This window comes from Rhinolophus sinicus, chromosome 3 (genome assembly GCF_057876585.1).
Source record: "Rhinolophus sinicus isolate RSI-liver-muscle chromosome 3, RSI-T2T, whole genome shotgun sequence".
In the NCBI taxonomy this organism is placed as follows: Eukaryota; Metazoa; Chordata; class Mammalia; order Chiroptera; family Rhinolophidae; genus Rhinolophus; species Rhinolophus sinicus.
In genome coordinates this window covers 137444862-137459860 of record NC_142503.1, presented here as the reverse complement: position 1 = coordinate 137459860, position 14999 = coordinate 137444862, and the positions used below count along the sequence as shown (strand labels likewise).

The 14999-nt window shown below is 43.6% G+C and overlaps 1 protein-coding gene across 2 annotated transcripts; it reads right to left on the bottom strand.

Annotated features, from left to right (window-relative positions):
• Positions 1–973: 973 nt before the first annotated feature.
• On the bottom strand, positions 974–14996 carry KNSTRN (kinetochore localized astrin (SPAG5) binding protein). Of its 2 annotated transcripts, XM_088797142.1 has the most exons (11): positions 14813–14996; positions 10801–10829; positions 10095–10183; positions 9773–9867; positions 6632–6764; positions 5795–5842; positions 4820–4925; positions 4506–4599; positions 3420–3481; positions 2562–2636; positions 974–1827 (listed from the first exon to the last, which is right to left on the bottom strand). In XM_088797142.1, exons 1-11 carry the CDS (start codon positions 14886–14888, stop codon positions 1696–1698), a joined length of 939 nt encoding a protein of 312 aa, XP_088653268.1. In that variant the 5' UTR covers positions 14889–14996; the 3' UTR covers positions 974–1695. The 2 variants fall into 2 exon arrangements, with proteins under 2 accessions (XP_088653268.1, XP_019581047.2); XM_019725488.3 differs by lacking the exons at positions 10801–10829; positions 14813–14996 and having other exon boundaries at positions 10095–10627.
• Between the last annotated feature and the right edge of the window lie 3 nt (positions 14997–14999).

Genomic DNA, 14999 nt, shown 5'->3' with positions numbered 1-14999 from the left:
AGAGAGAATAAAAGGCAAGAGTGCACAAATGCTGATTGGTGGTGCAGAGTACAACTGGGTGGCAAAAGCCTTGGTGAGACCAGGCCATAGAGAACAGGGATTCTTCACTGGGATAAATAACAATATTGAAACAATTACATTCCTAGGAGTTAACTAGGGAGGCATTACAAGGAGGTGAGGACCCCACAACGGAGTTTCCTACCCTCTCCTTCCAAGAAAGAAGTAGAACATTTTGGGGGGCTAGAAATGGCTATTACAAACTCATTTAGGGAAGCGCCCTTCTAGTTGCTAGATGGGATGCTGCTTGATTCATGAATCGCTTAAAGCCAATTAGTTCTTCAAAAAACAAACAAAAAATAATTTGGGTAAACAATCTTTTAAACTATAAACATCCCCAAAATGAGAAAATGTTCAGCCCTTCTCACTGGTGAGAATTAACTGGTTTTCCCCCTCAAAATATTTGGGACATAACCAACTGCATGAATGTTTGTGTGTGAAGGCAAAGAATTTTAGCCCTGTCAGTTAGGGTGGGGGCATTACTTGGCTTGATTGGGTGGCTCTGGGTAGCCTCAGTAATGCTGAATGGTGGGGGGGTTTGGTGAAAAAAATTGGAAGGTGCAGAAAAAATGGAAGCTGGCCAAAGCCAAAGCTTGCCTCGTTTGACTACGCAATGAAATATGGCTGAGCCTTTGGTAAACAGGGGGGCAGCATGCCATGCGCTTTAGTTGATTAAGGATCCACGGGGCCAGTGTAAAGCAAATAGCAGGTATATGACCATGCTTAGGAGTACAGGGAGAACACACAGCTACACAGTGGGCAGCTACACGGTGACACAAACCTGCAGAGGCTGACACCCACTGCTACTAACAGGAAATATCCTCAGAAGGCTAGCTAATGCTCCTGGAAGACAGGTAGGCAGGAGTGGAAGGAAAAAATATTCTGGATTAAATCAGTCATAAACTTGTTGCCTAGATTAGTTCAATAGTTTTCAGTGAATATATTTAGGTTAAAAGTCTATTTTCATTTCTCAATGTTACAATCCAAATAGTTACAGAAATATTTATTTTAAAAGTAATACTTTATATTAAAAAAACTCACAGAAGTGATTTGGATTAAAAGCTCCAAGGTGTACTGTTTCAGGTAGGTGTTATTGCTATCTATTCCTTCACCCCATTTATTAAGCCATTTCAAGTAACTTCAAGTTCATAAATTTACAATGAGGTATAGAGCCCAATCAAGATGGGACAGAACGTGCTCCAAGTCAGAAGAGGACAGCATGGCTTCTTAATGATGTCGCCTGTGGAGCACCTGTGCTCCACTGTACAATTAAGGGCTTCTTCCCGCACATTTGAATGTGACTTTTTGGATCCTCTGGCTGTGGCTGGTTTAGTCTCTTGACTCTAACAGTGTGCTGCTTTGTTGCCTAGTAGTTGATCCAAGCTTCCAGGACCCCCTCTTGTAGACCTCAATTATTTACATGTGAGGTGCAGAAGAGCTGGCCCATCTGGAAGTTGGGAACACTTGCTTAAAGGAGGAACTGCCATTTCAGCACAAACTATCCTTAATCCAACTGCAGAAACTGTTTCCATTCTGGGGATGGTGAGTCTTAGAAGATCATGGCCAAAAGCCGATGTCTTTAGTGGCTTCCTCTGAGAGCTTATCCCCAAGAGGGAGCCATGCGGCCACTGCTTTTTATCACATTTCTAATAGTTGCTCCATTTCCTGAAGAGCTGTTGTAAAATCATTTACTTGACCATTACATAAGGTCTGCTGTTCCAAGAACCGGGCCCTCTCTTCTTCTTTCATCTTCAACTTTACTTTTAAAGCCTGCATGGAAAGACATTCAAAAAGAAAAACAAACAAACAAGCAAAAAAACCACAAAACTTTGACTCAGAGGAAAGACAATACCATGTCAGAACACAATGCTTCTTTTCCATTGAAGAAGCCCACAGGAACACTGACATTGTATTTTCTAGCTCAGATTTGTTTATCCACGCTGGTTTTAGGAACTCTCCCTTTCTACTACAGACTTTTCTATCTAAACCAGAGCAATAAAATCCTCTAGGATTCAGTGTAATTCATCCAAGCAATCCAAAGCAGTCCAGACGCAAGGAGCTGGGTTTCCTATTATAGGTTTCCTTGTGGTATCAAGTTTCCCCAGCATGGATTTCACACAGGTGCCCACTCTTAACTGGGAGCAACCTAGTATGTTGTACACTGCTTCATGCTCTGCAGATGTGAACATTTCTAAGAGTCTTTAAAAGAGAATAATAAAATTAGTTGGAAAAAAAAAGGTGAAATCAAATGAAGTTTTGGAACTTAGTTAATAGTAACGCATCAATGTTGGCTTCTTAGTTTTGACTAATGTGCCATGATAATGCAAGATGTTAATATTAGGGGAATTGAATTCTCAATTATCTTTGCAAGTTTTCTACAAATCTGAAATTATAAAATACTTTATTGAAAATAAATAAGTAGATAAATAAGAAAGAGCCCTCATAGATCCATCTACTGTGGCGGGAAATGGTAATCTTGCCTCAGGGTGATGTCTGCCTCTCACCTGTAACTCCTCCATCTGCTTTTTGGCTGTTTCGTTAAAAAGCTTCAGCTCATCTTGCAAAGTTTCTAACAGCAACTAAAAGGAAAGTACAATGTAATAACAAATCTTTATTGAAATGTGAACATTTTCTTCATGTAAACTAATCTCTTTGTATGAAAGGAGAATTGAATTAGATGATTGCTAACATCCCTTCCATTCCGTCATGTGCTGAGCGTCCACACATGTGCCAGGCTCTCTATTGGGCACCCTGGAGGAAGTCAGTGCACAGGACGGACAGATTACCCCACTTCCATGAGCTCCGCTACACAGGCAATATGAACAAGACGTAGTAGCCATTGAATGGGTGACGAATAGCCTGCGAGAGCTGAGGAAGGCTTCCATATCTAATATTCTATGATTCTAGGATGACAACTGATCTTCGTGGAGAAGAGATCATAGAAGCTCAAAGACTTTAATCCCAAACAATTACCTCCCTACCTTAGGGAGGGAACCAAAGAGAAGCCAAATTGAATTCAGGCTGGATCTTTACATCCTATAGTTCTCAGCAAAGGAATAAGGAGAGAAACTTGGTAAAGTGTAGAATAGAGAAACCAGAAAGCTCTCTGTACGGGCCCATCCTATTATGTGTTTTAAAGTAGCACATTTTCAACTCAGACTCACTCATATTTGTAAGCACAAAGTCATCTGCCAAGTAAAATATGCTATAATGTTTTAAGTACACATCCACCGCTCTCTTCCACTGTCCTAGATAACTAAAGGCTGCTTTTCGGGGTTTGCTGAGCATATGGCAGAGACCTTCTTAGAGCTGTAGAACCCCAAGGTACCTGGGCCCTCGCTCACTCACACCTGTGCCCTCACCATAGAGTCCGTGTGATCCGTGGTGGATTCTTGCTGTGATGCCAGGGTCTCACTGCCTAAAACTGATGGAGACAACAAAGTCAGCCTTGCTTAAGGAACTGTACTTACACAAAAGAAAAGAAAATCCCTGTAGGATAACCACGGGAGTTATCACGAGAGGAACTTCTCCAGGCAGATGCTCCCTCTCACCCGAGTTTTCCCCGTGACAGGGTGACCCATGCCTGCCCTCCAGAGCTATATTTTACTTCCCTCCTCGCTAGGTTTGGATATGGCCAAAAATTCATTCTGCTTTCTCCTCAGCTCAGCAGAAAATTTGTCCAAAGGAGATGTATAGGTTGGATTATTTTGTTTATAAAACACAGAGCTATTTTTAAAAGCTTTTCAGGCCTTGAAAATCATTATTATTTTTGGTAAAAGTAGTGCATATGCATAAGCAAATTAAAATCATACAAAACATATATGGTGACTATAAAGAATATATCCTAAAATGCACGGGTTAACCAGTAGCTTTCACAGTCAGTATTCCTTAATTCCGAGCAGCCTGGCTCCCTCCCCTGGGCATCCTCAGGCTCCTCGACTCAGGATGAGACCCTCTTACAGGCTTCGGGCAGTTCCTTCTTGTGTTCTCCTCTTTGCTACAGACTCTGCAAAGGGACTGGGTCAGAACAGGAATCACATTTTAACCACTGTGATTCTGCCGATTAGCCAGGTTTAGGAGCCCTTGAAACAGTATCAACTCTTTCTCTTCCTGGGACAGTTACCTGTATGCTATCTCCCTTGAAAGACATAAAATATTTCTAGTCTAATTTGCAAGGTTATACCTTTTGGCACCAAATGAATAAGGTGTTCAGATAAGAAAGCAATATCCTCTCTCCACAACTATCTGAAATGCTATTGATCAGGCATAGTCAGTATCACAAAAGAACAAAGAGGAGCTCCCCCAAATCCCTACGGCTTTGCTAGGCAACCCCTTCACTGACTGGGCCAGCTGCTGCCATGCTGGACTCCTGACGCTTGGTCCAGAATCATCCCAGAAGGGGGCACATGCACAGATCCCTTTGAAGGCTGTTCCTTGCTACTTCTTACCTGGTTTAAGGCCCTTGCTCTCCAAAATTGCCAAACAGTTGTCCTGAAATTTCTCCAGCAGCTCCACCTTCTGGGTCAGGTCCTTCAGTTCTTCCTATTGGGGTGCCATGTAGACAGATCAGGCCTGTCCCACTCCTCTGGGTGGTCTTTACTGCCCTTGCTCTTGGACAGCCATAGTACAAGCCTGGCATCTTCATGTTCTGCACTTGGGCACCTGGGCATTACAAGCTTGCTCCCATCTGACGGGTTGTCCCTCAGGATTCCACATGTATTGCCCAGTGCAGTTGATGGCACAGGCGAGGAGGGTCTCTTACCTGAGTTTCAGTCAACTTCTGGTGCAACTGCTTGTTGACACTCTCTAAGAGCTGGTTCTTATTCTTGAGCTCTTCCTCTGATTTCTGCTTACTCAGTGGTTTGTAACTGTAATGATATATGTACTTAGATGAAGAGGGGGAGGGGTTCAGAGGATGAGCTATGGAGTCTCACAAATAGGGGTTCAAATCCTGGATTCATTACATAGTGATATATGACCTTCAGTGAGTTGCATAACCTCTCTGAGGCTGTTTCCTCATTTTTAGAATTAGGATCATACCCACATTTCATAATATTATTATTGTGAAGGATAAGGGAGAGAGTTCTTGGCACAATTCTTAGTACAATTCTTAGCACAGTTACTGACACATAATAACTATTTAATAAATAATGGCCACTATCACCATCAATATTAAACCTTCTTTTCAAAATTCTCAGAGTCTTTCTTGATAGTATTTTTTTTCCAGAACTTGTAAAACATGCCCAGGTTTGGAATTAGAACTGATTTCTACTGACTTTTCAGCTTATGTTATTTCTGTCTTCAGGACTGCAAAATGTCCAAGCTAGCCTCAGACAGAGAAAGATGGGTCCCTCTCCAGGATTTCACCTTCACCAGCACCAGCACCACCATCAGGAAGAAACACCATTTCAGAATCACTAACCACACACAGCCCCTCCTCTCCCGAAAGCTTCGTACTACATTGATGGGTCATAGCCGGGTTTGATTTCCAATCAGCAGTGGTCCTGGCATGGAGCCTGAAAAGCTCTTGTGTAGCACTGAACACAGTAGCATCACTGATCTTGCCCTCATAGTGTTTCTCAAACCAGGCTGTGCCTCACCCCTGAAAATTCCATTCAGATCTCTGGGGCGGCAGCCAGACTCTAACACATAAAACATGAGTGATTCTGATGTACAACCAGGATTGAGCTCCTCTACCCTAAAATGGTTGCCAAATTTCATTTACCCTGATGTTCACCTCTTTTTGACGTTCCTTTTGACGGTAGTTTCTGCAGCTTTCACCTGCCTAGGGAAGCAAAGACAAAGAAATCAGGATGTTCATTTGACTTAGTGTGGCGATCATTTTGCAATACACACAAATATCGAATCATTGTCATGTACACTTGAAACGCTAATGTTATATATCAATTATACCTCATTTAAAAAACAACAACAAAGGAATCAGAGAATTGTCGTATGTCGTTATGTGTGTTGTGAAAAAGGCAGAACAAAGAGCCTGGTTTTCTGAGAACTAGAGATTATATACATTGCAAATGTGATAGCACAAGCTTAAGAAGCTCTGAGGACCCATGCACTTTTGTTTCAGCCCAGACTATTGAAAAAGGCTTATTAATAGGGAAAAGCCTCCCTTCCTGACCACCTCAACCTGCGCATGTGGTTGCTGTGGCTCTCCATGTCAACTTCACTTATGTGGGGACTGAGCATTGCGTAGAGGGACATACATACACACTGGGCTGGACGGTGCTCAGAACAGCAACATAGGCTAACAACTAGCCCCCACCCACCATGACACCCACTTAGGGCTGGTGTTTCACCACAGTAATGCCATTTGTACATGCAGAGCCAGTGGTGAGAAAGGAAAGACTACCTCTTATCATAACCCTTGCTGTGCCTCTTCAGATGAGCAACACAGAGGGTCCGGACAAACAGCTCTGCAATGCTGCACTGCTCTAGGTCACCGACTACAGGTCAATCGCTCAGGTGCCTTGTGCTTTCAAAAAGCCGATTTGCTAATTCTTGGTATTGAGCAATTTCTAGCAAGATGTTCTAACTGGATACCAACGATCTGACTCACCCAGTCTCTCGTCTTGGTTTGATGATTTTTGTAACATCATTCTCTGAACTTCCTGAATGAAGATGTCTGGAACCATCGACTTCTTTGGACTTAACAGGTAACAGGCTCTTAGAGGTGGCTCGAGTTTGTGTGTCTGCAAAGGAAAACGGGGGTGGAGGGGTGGGGGAGGGGTGTGTGTGAAACCTCAAGCGCTATGACCTAACACCTGCAACTCTATAACAAAGAGAGCTCCATTCTAAGTTAGAAACCTGTATTTCATTCTGGCCAACTCAATTTGTGAAAATTAATTCCGAAGAATAAGACTCCTACACTAACTGGGGACAGAAACCAAAATACTTTAAATGTGACAGTGCAGTGTGTTTATGTGTAGCCAAAACCAAATGGCCAGGGGGTATAAGTGTGAAAGTGGAGATTGAGGGCCTGCCCCTTGGCTCAGGCGGTTGGAGCTCCATGCTCCTAAAGCGTAAGGCTGCCGGTTCAATGCCCACATGGGCCAGTGCCAGATGGCTTAGTTGGTTGGAGCGCGGGCTCTCAACCACAAGGTTGCTGGTTCGACTCCTGCAAAGGCTGGTGGGCTGTGCCCCCTGCAACTAAGATTGAACACAGCACCTTGAGCTGAGCTGCCACTGAGCTTCCGGATGGCTCAGTTGGTTGGATCATGGGCTCTCAATCACAACGTTGCCTGTTCGACTCCCGCAAGAGATGGTGGGCTGCGCCCCCTGCAACTAACAACGGCAACTGGACCTGGAGCTGAGCTGCGCCCTCCACAACTAAGACTGAAAGGACAACAACTTGAAGCTAAATGGCACCCTCTACAACTAAGATTGAAAGGACAACAATTTAACTTTGAAAAAGTCCTGGAAGTACACACTGTTCCCCAATAAAGTTCTGTCCCCCACCCCCCAAAAAAAGATTAGAAAGTGGAGGTTGATACAAGCAAAGAGCTAAATGAGGGGCAGTGTGGCCGTCAGCAGGACAAAATACAGCTGAATCCTTCATCAGACACCATTGGACTCGAACCATCTTGCTAAGCTCTCCTAAGGCTATGCTCAAACTGCTGTGAGTTTCTTTTAACTATTGCATAGTTGTTTTGATCAGGCTGTCTCCCTAACTACTCTAAAATACGTCTTTGTGTCCCCAGTGCTTGAGAGTATCTGGCATACTAACAGGGGTTCGATACCTGCTTGTTGAATAAATCGAACTCTTTACAGTTTCATGGCCAACAGATATATGAAAAGATGCTCAACATCACTAGTTATAAGGGAAATGCAAATCAAAACCACAGTGCAATACCACCTCATACCTGTTAGAATGGCTATAATTAATAAGACAAGAAATAACAAGTGTTGAAGAGGATGTGGAGAAAAGGGAACCCTTGTGCACTGCTGGTGGGAATGTAAATTGGTGCAGCCGCTAGGGAAACCAGTATGGTGGTTCCTCAGAAAATTATGAATAGAGCTACCGTACAACCAAGCAATCCCTCTTCTGGGTATTTACCTGAAAAATGTGAAAACACTTATTCATAAAGATATATGTATCCCTATGTTCATTGCAGCACAATTCATAGTAGATAAGACATGGAAAAAAACCTAAGTGTCCTTCGACTGATGACTGGATAAACAACATGTGGAACAAATATACAATGGAGTACTATTCAGCCATTAAAAAATGAAATATTGCCATTTGTGACAATATAGATGGATCTTGAAAGTATTATGCTAAGTGAAATAAATCAAACGGAAAAGGACAAGAACCATAAGATTTCATTCATAAGAGGGATATAAAACAAAAAGCAACAAACGAACAAACAAAAAAACTCATAGATACAGCCAACAGAATGTTAATTACCAGAGAGGGAGGGGGAGGATGAAGAAGGTGAAGGGGGTCAAATATATGGTGACAGAAGGAGACTAGACTTTGGGTGTTGAGCACACAATAGCATACACGGATGTCATATTATAAAGTAGTACACCTGAAATTTATATATTATTATTAACCGATGTTACCTCAATAAATATAATAAAAAACAAACAAACTAAAACAACAAACCCATGCCAAAAATCAAAACAAAAAACCTGGGAGACAGCCTAAAAATGTTAAACTATTGAGGTTACTTATGCTCATAAAGCTGGGACAGGCATAGAAAGCAAAGAGGAAAACTTGCAACCTGGCTGGAGAGAGCCAGTCACTCCCCACTGAACGATGGGCACAGCACTCTAAGGGAAAGGCAGTGAGGACACGTGGCTCCAGTTCCCCCACCCACTGCTAGGCCCTGTTGATGCCAAGATTACTATTCAGGCGGGTGTTCTGTGGTAACATAAGACAAGCAGGTTAACCGTTTAAACCTTCAGAGAAAAGCCTATTTATTTCACAGATCAATCTTGCTACTGCTGGTCAACTAGCTGCATGTAGTCACTGGGAAAGGATCTTAAACAGATGCTTCAAATTCTCCCACAACAGGTTCTGATGTTTGAAGCTTATTCTCTGTTATAATCTCTAGATTAGGCAGCTGGACACCTGCAGACCATCGGCAAGGACTTTCAACCACAAGTCAAGTAACATAAAGCAAGATGGCAAAGCAATAAAAAAGTTGTAATCATGTCTCTTCTCCCGTTTCTCAAATGCTCTAGCTAGGCCTGACCCCTCTCTCTCACTTCTCTCAACAAATGTTTATTGAGAATGTGCTATATGAGAGACACTGTGCTGATACAAACTGTGAACCAGACATGGCGAGAAACCCTACTACTTCCCCCTATGTATCTTGCTTCTCAAATGACTCTCCTTTCTCCTTCCTGACAACCAAATCAGTCCCTCCAGATAGCCCAAGTCTGGAAATAAAACGGGTAACTGTTTGAAAAGGGATTCCTAGCTTAATAGGAATATTGTAGAACAATCAGCAGCTTGCATCTAATTGGTGAATGTAGCACGATTAGGTTTGAGGGAGCACGGGTTGCAAGGCAGGTCTAAAACCCTACAGCATGGCCCTTCCCCTACTCTCATCATAAACCTGGACAGCCTGATTCTGGGGGAGTTAGCAGGTTGTCAGAGCCGATAGAATGCCCTCCCTCCTGCCCGCGCCACCTACTCACGGCCACCGATTTGATCCTCTATACCCCCCCGAGGAGCGGCATGGGCACCCACCTGCGGGTGGGCCGCCGCTCAGCACAGAGGGAGGCTGCGGTGCGCACACTGTCTTAACCACGCTGGTCATCGTAACGAGGCGGCAAGGCTGGGCGCTGGAAGGCGAAGGTTATCCCGTGGTGGGTCGGCCCCCTTCTCCCCACGCCAGCCCTCATCTCCTCCCCCCAACCCCTCACCCCCACCCCCGCTGGTGAAAGGCCAGAAGAGTGACCCAGCCTGCTCCGGCTCGGGGGAGGAGTCGGGAGGGAAAAATTCCTCTATTTACAACCCATCCCGTCCGCCCCACACATGAGCCCAGTCCCATGCCCCGGGAGAACCGAACCCAGGTGTCTGCTCCTGCCCGCAGCTCTCGCCGCTCTGATTCAAAAGATGCTCCAATGCAACTGCCGTACTGGTGGCTGGGTCTGCCGCCTGGGTTTCAAATGGAAACTTCCGGTGATCGGGTGGGAGGGGCTGCGGTGCGCGCCCTGTAGGTGGCCATGTTGTACGGCGGGCACTAGTGAGAGCTACGCCTTCGGGGGCTGCCATGCTGTACGGAATGTCGGAGCTGAGGCGCGAGCTTGAGCTTGCCGGCGGTGGGTGTTGGAGCCCCCGGCTCTGGGCGCGGGAGGGAGTGGTGCACTTTGCCGGCGTGAAGGGAGCTATGAGCCACCGGGCTTGGGACGCAAACGCAGTCACGTTTAGAGTCCATGTCACAATCCTTTGTTTGGTTTGTGATTGTCAGGGATATTGCACGATGCCTGGTTGCCAAAAGCAAAGGGTAGTTGGATGGACGCAAACTACACATTACAGGTTTGAAGAGGATCTGTGGGCTGAAATATCTGGGGGACCTGCCCGTTGTCCTAACTTTAATAGCACTTATCCAGATTTTAAGCAGAAATTCAAAGCTACTCCTAGCGATCAGGGCAGAGTTCTCAAGCACTTAATTCACTCATTCATTTCAGTCAACAAATATTTATTGAGTTTCTGCCATGTGCCAGACTACTATTGTAAGTGGTGGGGGTGGTGCTGCAAATATCAAGACTGACCTTGGCTCTACCGTCCTGGGGTTTACAATCTAGAAAACAGTAAACAAACAATCACACGAACTTGTCAATTATATCTCAATAAAACTGAACACCAAATAAATATATATATTTACCAACTAGTAGAACTATGAAGGAAAAATACAATGTACTATTAGGGTGAAAAGCAGGGAGACATAGTTTAAATTGGGGAGTCAGGGAAGACATCTGAGTAACATTTGATTAACAAAGGATAAGTGGGAGTCAAACAGATGACCAATGGGAGAGGGGGAAGAAATGCAGAGTTCTAAGGCAGGAATGGGCTTTTCTCCTAGAAGGGACTGAAAGATGAAAGGAGAGTGGTACAGATAAAGCTGGAAGAATGGCAGCCTTTGTAGGCCAAAGGTAAAGAAATGAGATTTTTATCTTAAGAGTAATGGGAAGCCATTATAGTATTACAGCAGGAGAGTATCACTCAAGTGATGTTTTTAAAAGCTCATTTTGGCCACTCCTGGGGGGAATGGATTGAAGGAAACCAGTGGAACTAGGGAGACCACTGGGAGGCTCATCCTTCAAGCGAGAGATGATGGTGGCTTGGCCATGAGGGTGGTGGTTTAGTGAAAATGGAGATAAGCAGACACATTTAAGACTTGGCTTTTGTAGGTGAATCTCAGGACTCAGTGCTAGAGTGGAAGTGGGGAGGGGGGAAGGAGGGATAAGAGATAAGGCAATCTTAAGGATTACTCCCAGGCTTGAATAATTGTGTGGATACTCACTATTTTGTGTTGGGGGAGATTGAGAGTTTAGTTTTGAACATGGTAAATTTGAAATGCCTCTGAGACATTCAAGTGTGTAAACTGTCAAGCAGGCAGTTAGAAATACAAGCTTTGAGCCCAGAGGAGAGTCTAGATTGGAGATACACTCTTGGGAGTCACGTGTATATGGATGCATTTAAATCCGTGATATTGAGTGAGATCACCAAGGGAAAAAGTGTACAGAGAGACTTAGGGCCAACGACAGGGACAGCAGCACTTAGAAGTTACAATAAGAAGGTGCCAGCCAAGAAACCTGATAAAGAGGTGCCAGAGAGGTGAGAAGAAAACAAATAAATGGTGGTATCTTAGTAGCTAAGAAGGAAGAAGTGAGGAACTATTGAAGGAGGGAGTGGTAAACTATTGAAAATAACTGAAAGGGCAAGCAAGATGGGAAATAAAAGGGATCCTTTAATTTAGCAACAAATAAGTCATTGTATAGGAAGAGAAATTCTGGTGGAGAGGTTTGAGTGAAAGCCATGTTGGAACAGGTTGAAGAGTACATGAGAGATGCGGAAGCAGAGACGGCAGGTATAGAGAGTTTGTGATTGGAGTAGAGCAATTGGGCAGTAACTGGAGGTGGGTTGGGGAGAATCTCGAAGATGCAGATCCTAGTTGATACATGTGCCAATGGGAATGAGTCAGCTGAGAGGAAGAAAAGGTTGCTTCAGAGGTCAGAGGGGATGATCAAAGGAGCAAAGCCATAGAGAAAGAGGAAAGGAAGTTGGGGTCTACAGCAGCATCTTCAAATTCTTTCGTTCATGTACTCCCACAAATAATAAAACGAACAAACAAAAAAACCAATGTACCCTCTCACCCATTTGTAGTTAATGCCTAAATATTTTCATAATTTTAAATATTTGTAAAGGACACACTTTCTACCTACCGTGTTTCCCTGAAAATAAGACCTAGCTGGACAATCAGCTCTAATGCATGTTTTGGAGCAAAAATTAATATAAGACTGGGTATATTATATTATATTATATTATATTATATTAGACCGGGTCTTATATTAATTTTTGCTCCAAAAGATGCATTAGAGCTGATTGTCCAGCTAGGTCTTATTTTCAGGGAAACACAGTATTATATATTATGTATGCTCTTTATTCATTTCTAAAATTCTGTTTTCTTTTGGTATTTCATTCTGGATAATTTTTTTTTTTTTTTGAAGGGGAACAGGACTTTATTGGGGAACAGTGTGTACTTCCAGAACTTTTTTCCAAGTCAGGTTGTTGTCCTTTCAATCTTAGTTGTGGAGAGTGCCATTCAGCTTCAAGTTGTTGTCCTTTCAGTCTTAGCTGTGGAGGGCACAGCTCAGCTCCAGGTCCAGTTGCCGTTACTATTTGCAGGGGGCTCTGCCCACTATCCCTTGCAGGAGTCAAATCAGCAACCCTGTGGTTGAGAGGATGCGCTCCAACCAACTGAGCCATCTGGGAAGCAGCTCAGCTCAAGGTGCCGTGTTCAATCTTAGTTGCAGGGGCACAGCCCACCATCCCTTGCAGGACTCGAGATGTTGAACCAGCAACCTTGTGGTTGAGAGCCCACTGGCCCAAGTGGGAATCGAATCGGCAGCCTTCGGAGTTAGGAGCGTGGCGCTCTAACCACCTGAGCCACCGGCCCGGCCCCATTCTGGATAATTTCTATTGCTATGTCTTCAAGTTCACCAATCTTTTTTCTGTAGTGTCTAAACTGTTTTTAATTTCATCCATTGATTTGTCATCTCTACAAGTTCAATCTGGGTATGAAAAAATATCTTCTAAGTTTCTACTTAGCTATTTGAACATATGGAATACAGTTATAATAATCGTTTGGATGTCCTTGTCAGGTGACTCATACAGGTATCAGTTCTCAGTTGGTGCCAATTGATTTTCCTCCTCACTCTGGGTCATATTTTCCTGCTTCTTTGCATAACTGGTAATTTCACTAGACCTCAAACATTGTGAATTTTACATTTTTCAGTGCTGGTTATTTTTGTGTTCCTGTAGATATTTTGGAGGTTTGTTCTGGGATGCAGTTACATTACTTAGAAACAGTTTGATCCTGTCAGGTCTTGCTTTTACGATTTGTTCAGTGGGAATGAATAGTGTTTAAACTAGGGCTAATGAGTCCTCACTACTGAGGCAAGACCCTTCTGAGAACTCTAATCAATGCTCCATATATTATGAGGTTTTCCAGCTGGCTAATGGGAATAGGTAATGTTCCAGCCCTGTGTGACTAGTGGCTACTGTTCCCTCTAATCATTTTGATGGTTATTTTTCCTTGGTCTTAAATAGTTTCCTCACACTTATATGATGAGAAGTGTTCTGCTGAATACTTGAAGGAAGCCCTTTGCAGATCTCCAGAATGCTCTCTGTCTCTCTCTGCGCACCTTTCTCTTCTGCAGGATTCTGTCCTGAGCACTCCAGCTACCTTGGTTGCCCCAAACTCTGAGCTATCTCCTCAGCTCAGGAAGTCTGCATGGCCCTGCCTGGGTTCTCCGTCCCTGCAATACATCCTGGAAACTCTCTCAAGCAGTAAGCCAGGCAATTGTAGGGTCACCTTATTTGTTTCTTGTCCATCGGGATCACTGTCCTTTGTTGTCTTATGTCCAGAGTTGTGAAAACTGTTGTTTCTGTTTGGTGGGTTGTTTTAGAAAGGAGGGTAAATCTGGTCCCTGCTACTCAATCTTGGCTGGAAGGGGAAGTTATATATGTACGTTAAATATATTTTTGTTCAAACCATGAAGCTTCAGATTTAAATGATTCCATTTCTGGAAAATGTCCACCATATATCCTATTTGCAAAGCCAGTTCTCTGTGTCAAACCCATCAGCCAAATCAGATTGACTTTCCATCAGAAAATGTCAGATTTTGTTTTATTAAAAATTTTTTTTTAAATTTTGTTTTTCAATTAAAATAAAGAATCCAAATTAAATGGAGAAGGCACAGAATTGAGCTACAGGGCTGCCCCCTTCAAAATTTTTCAAAGCAACTCTCTAGGCTTTGCTCTCTCAAGGACTGCTTCAAGCAGAGTATTCTCAAGTAGTCCTTCTGTTTTTTTATACTGCAGAGCAATGTGCCAGAGTAGGATTCAAAATGAAGGAGGGAGTCAGTTGGGAAAGTGGAAATCAAGCAGAACTGGCTGACCTAAGGCTCCTTCTTAGGCTGATCAATAAGAGGAGCAGGAACTTATGAAGGAAGAAGCTCTGGAAATCGATTCCCTTAAAAACTGTCTGTGTCTACCTACCTTTTGGAAAACCTTCATGTCTCTGTGGGAATGCAAGCCTTAGTTTGAAGGCCTCTGGTGCAGTGTGTGAAGCCATTGATGGAGCTATTAGTGCTTCCTTTGTTGTAACAGAAGGGATGGGGAGAGAAGCAGGCTGGTGCAGAGGGAGGTAAGTTGGGGACCTGAGGCCTTGAAGGTGAGGAAATTT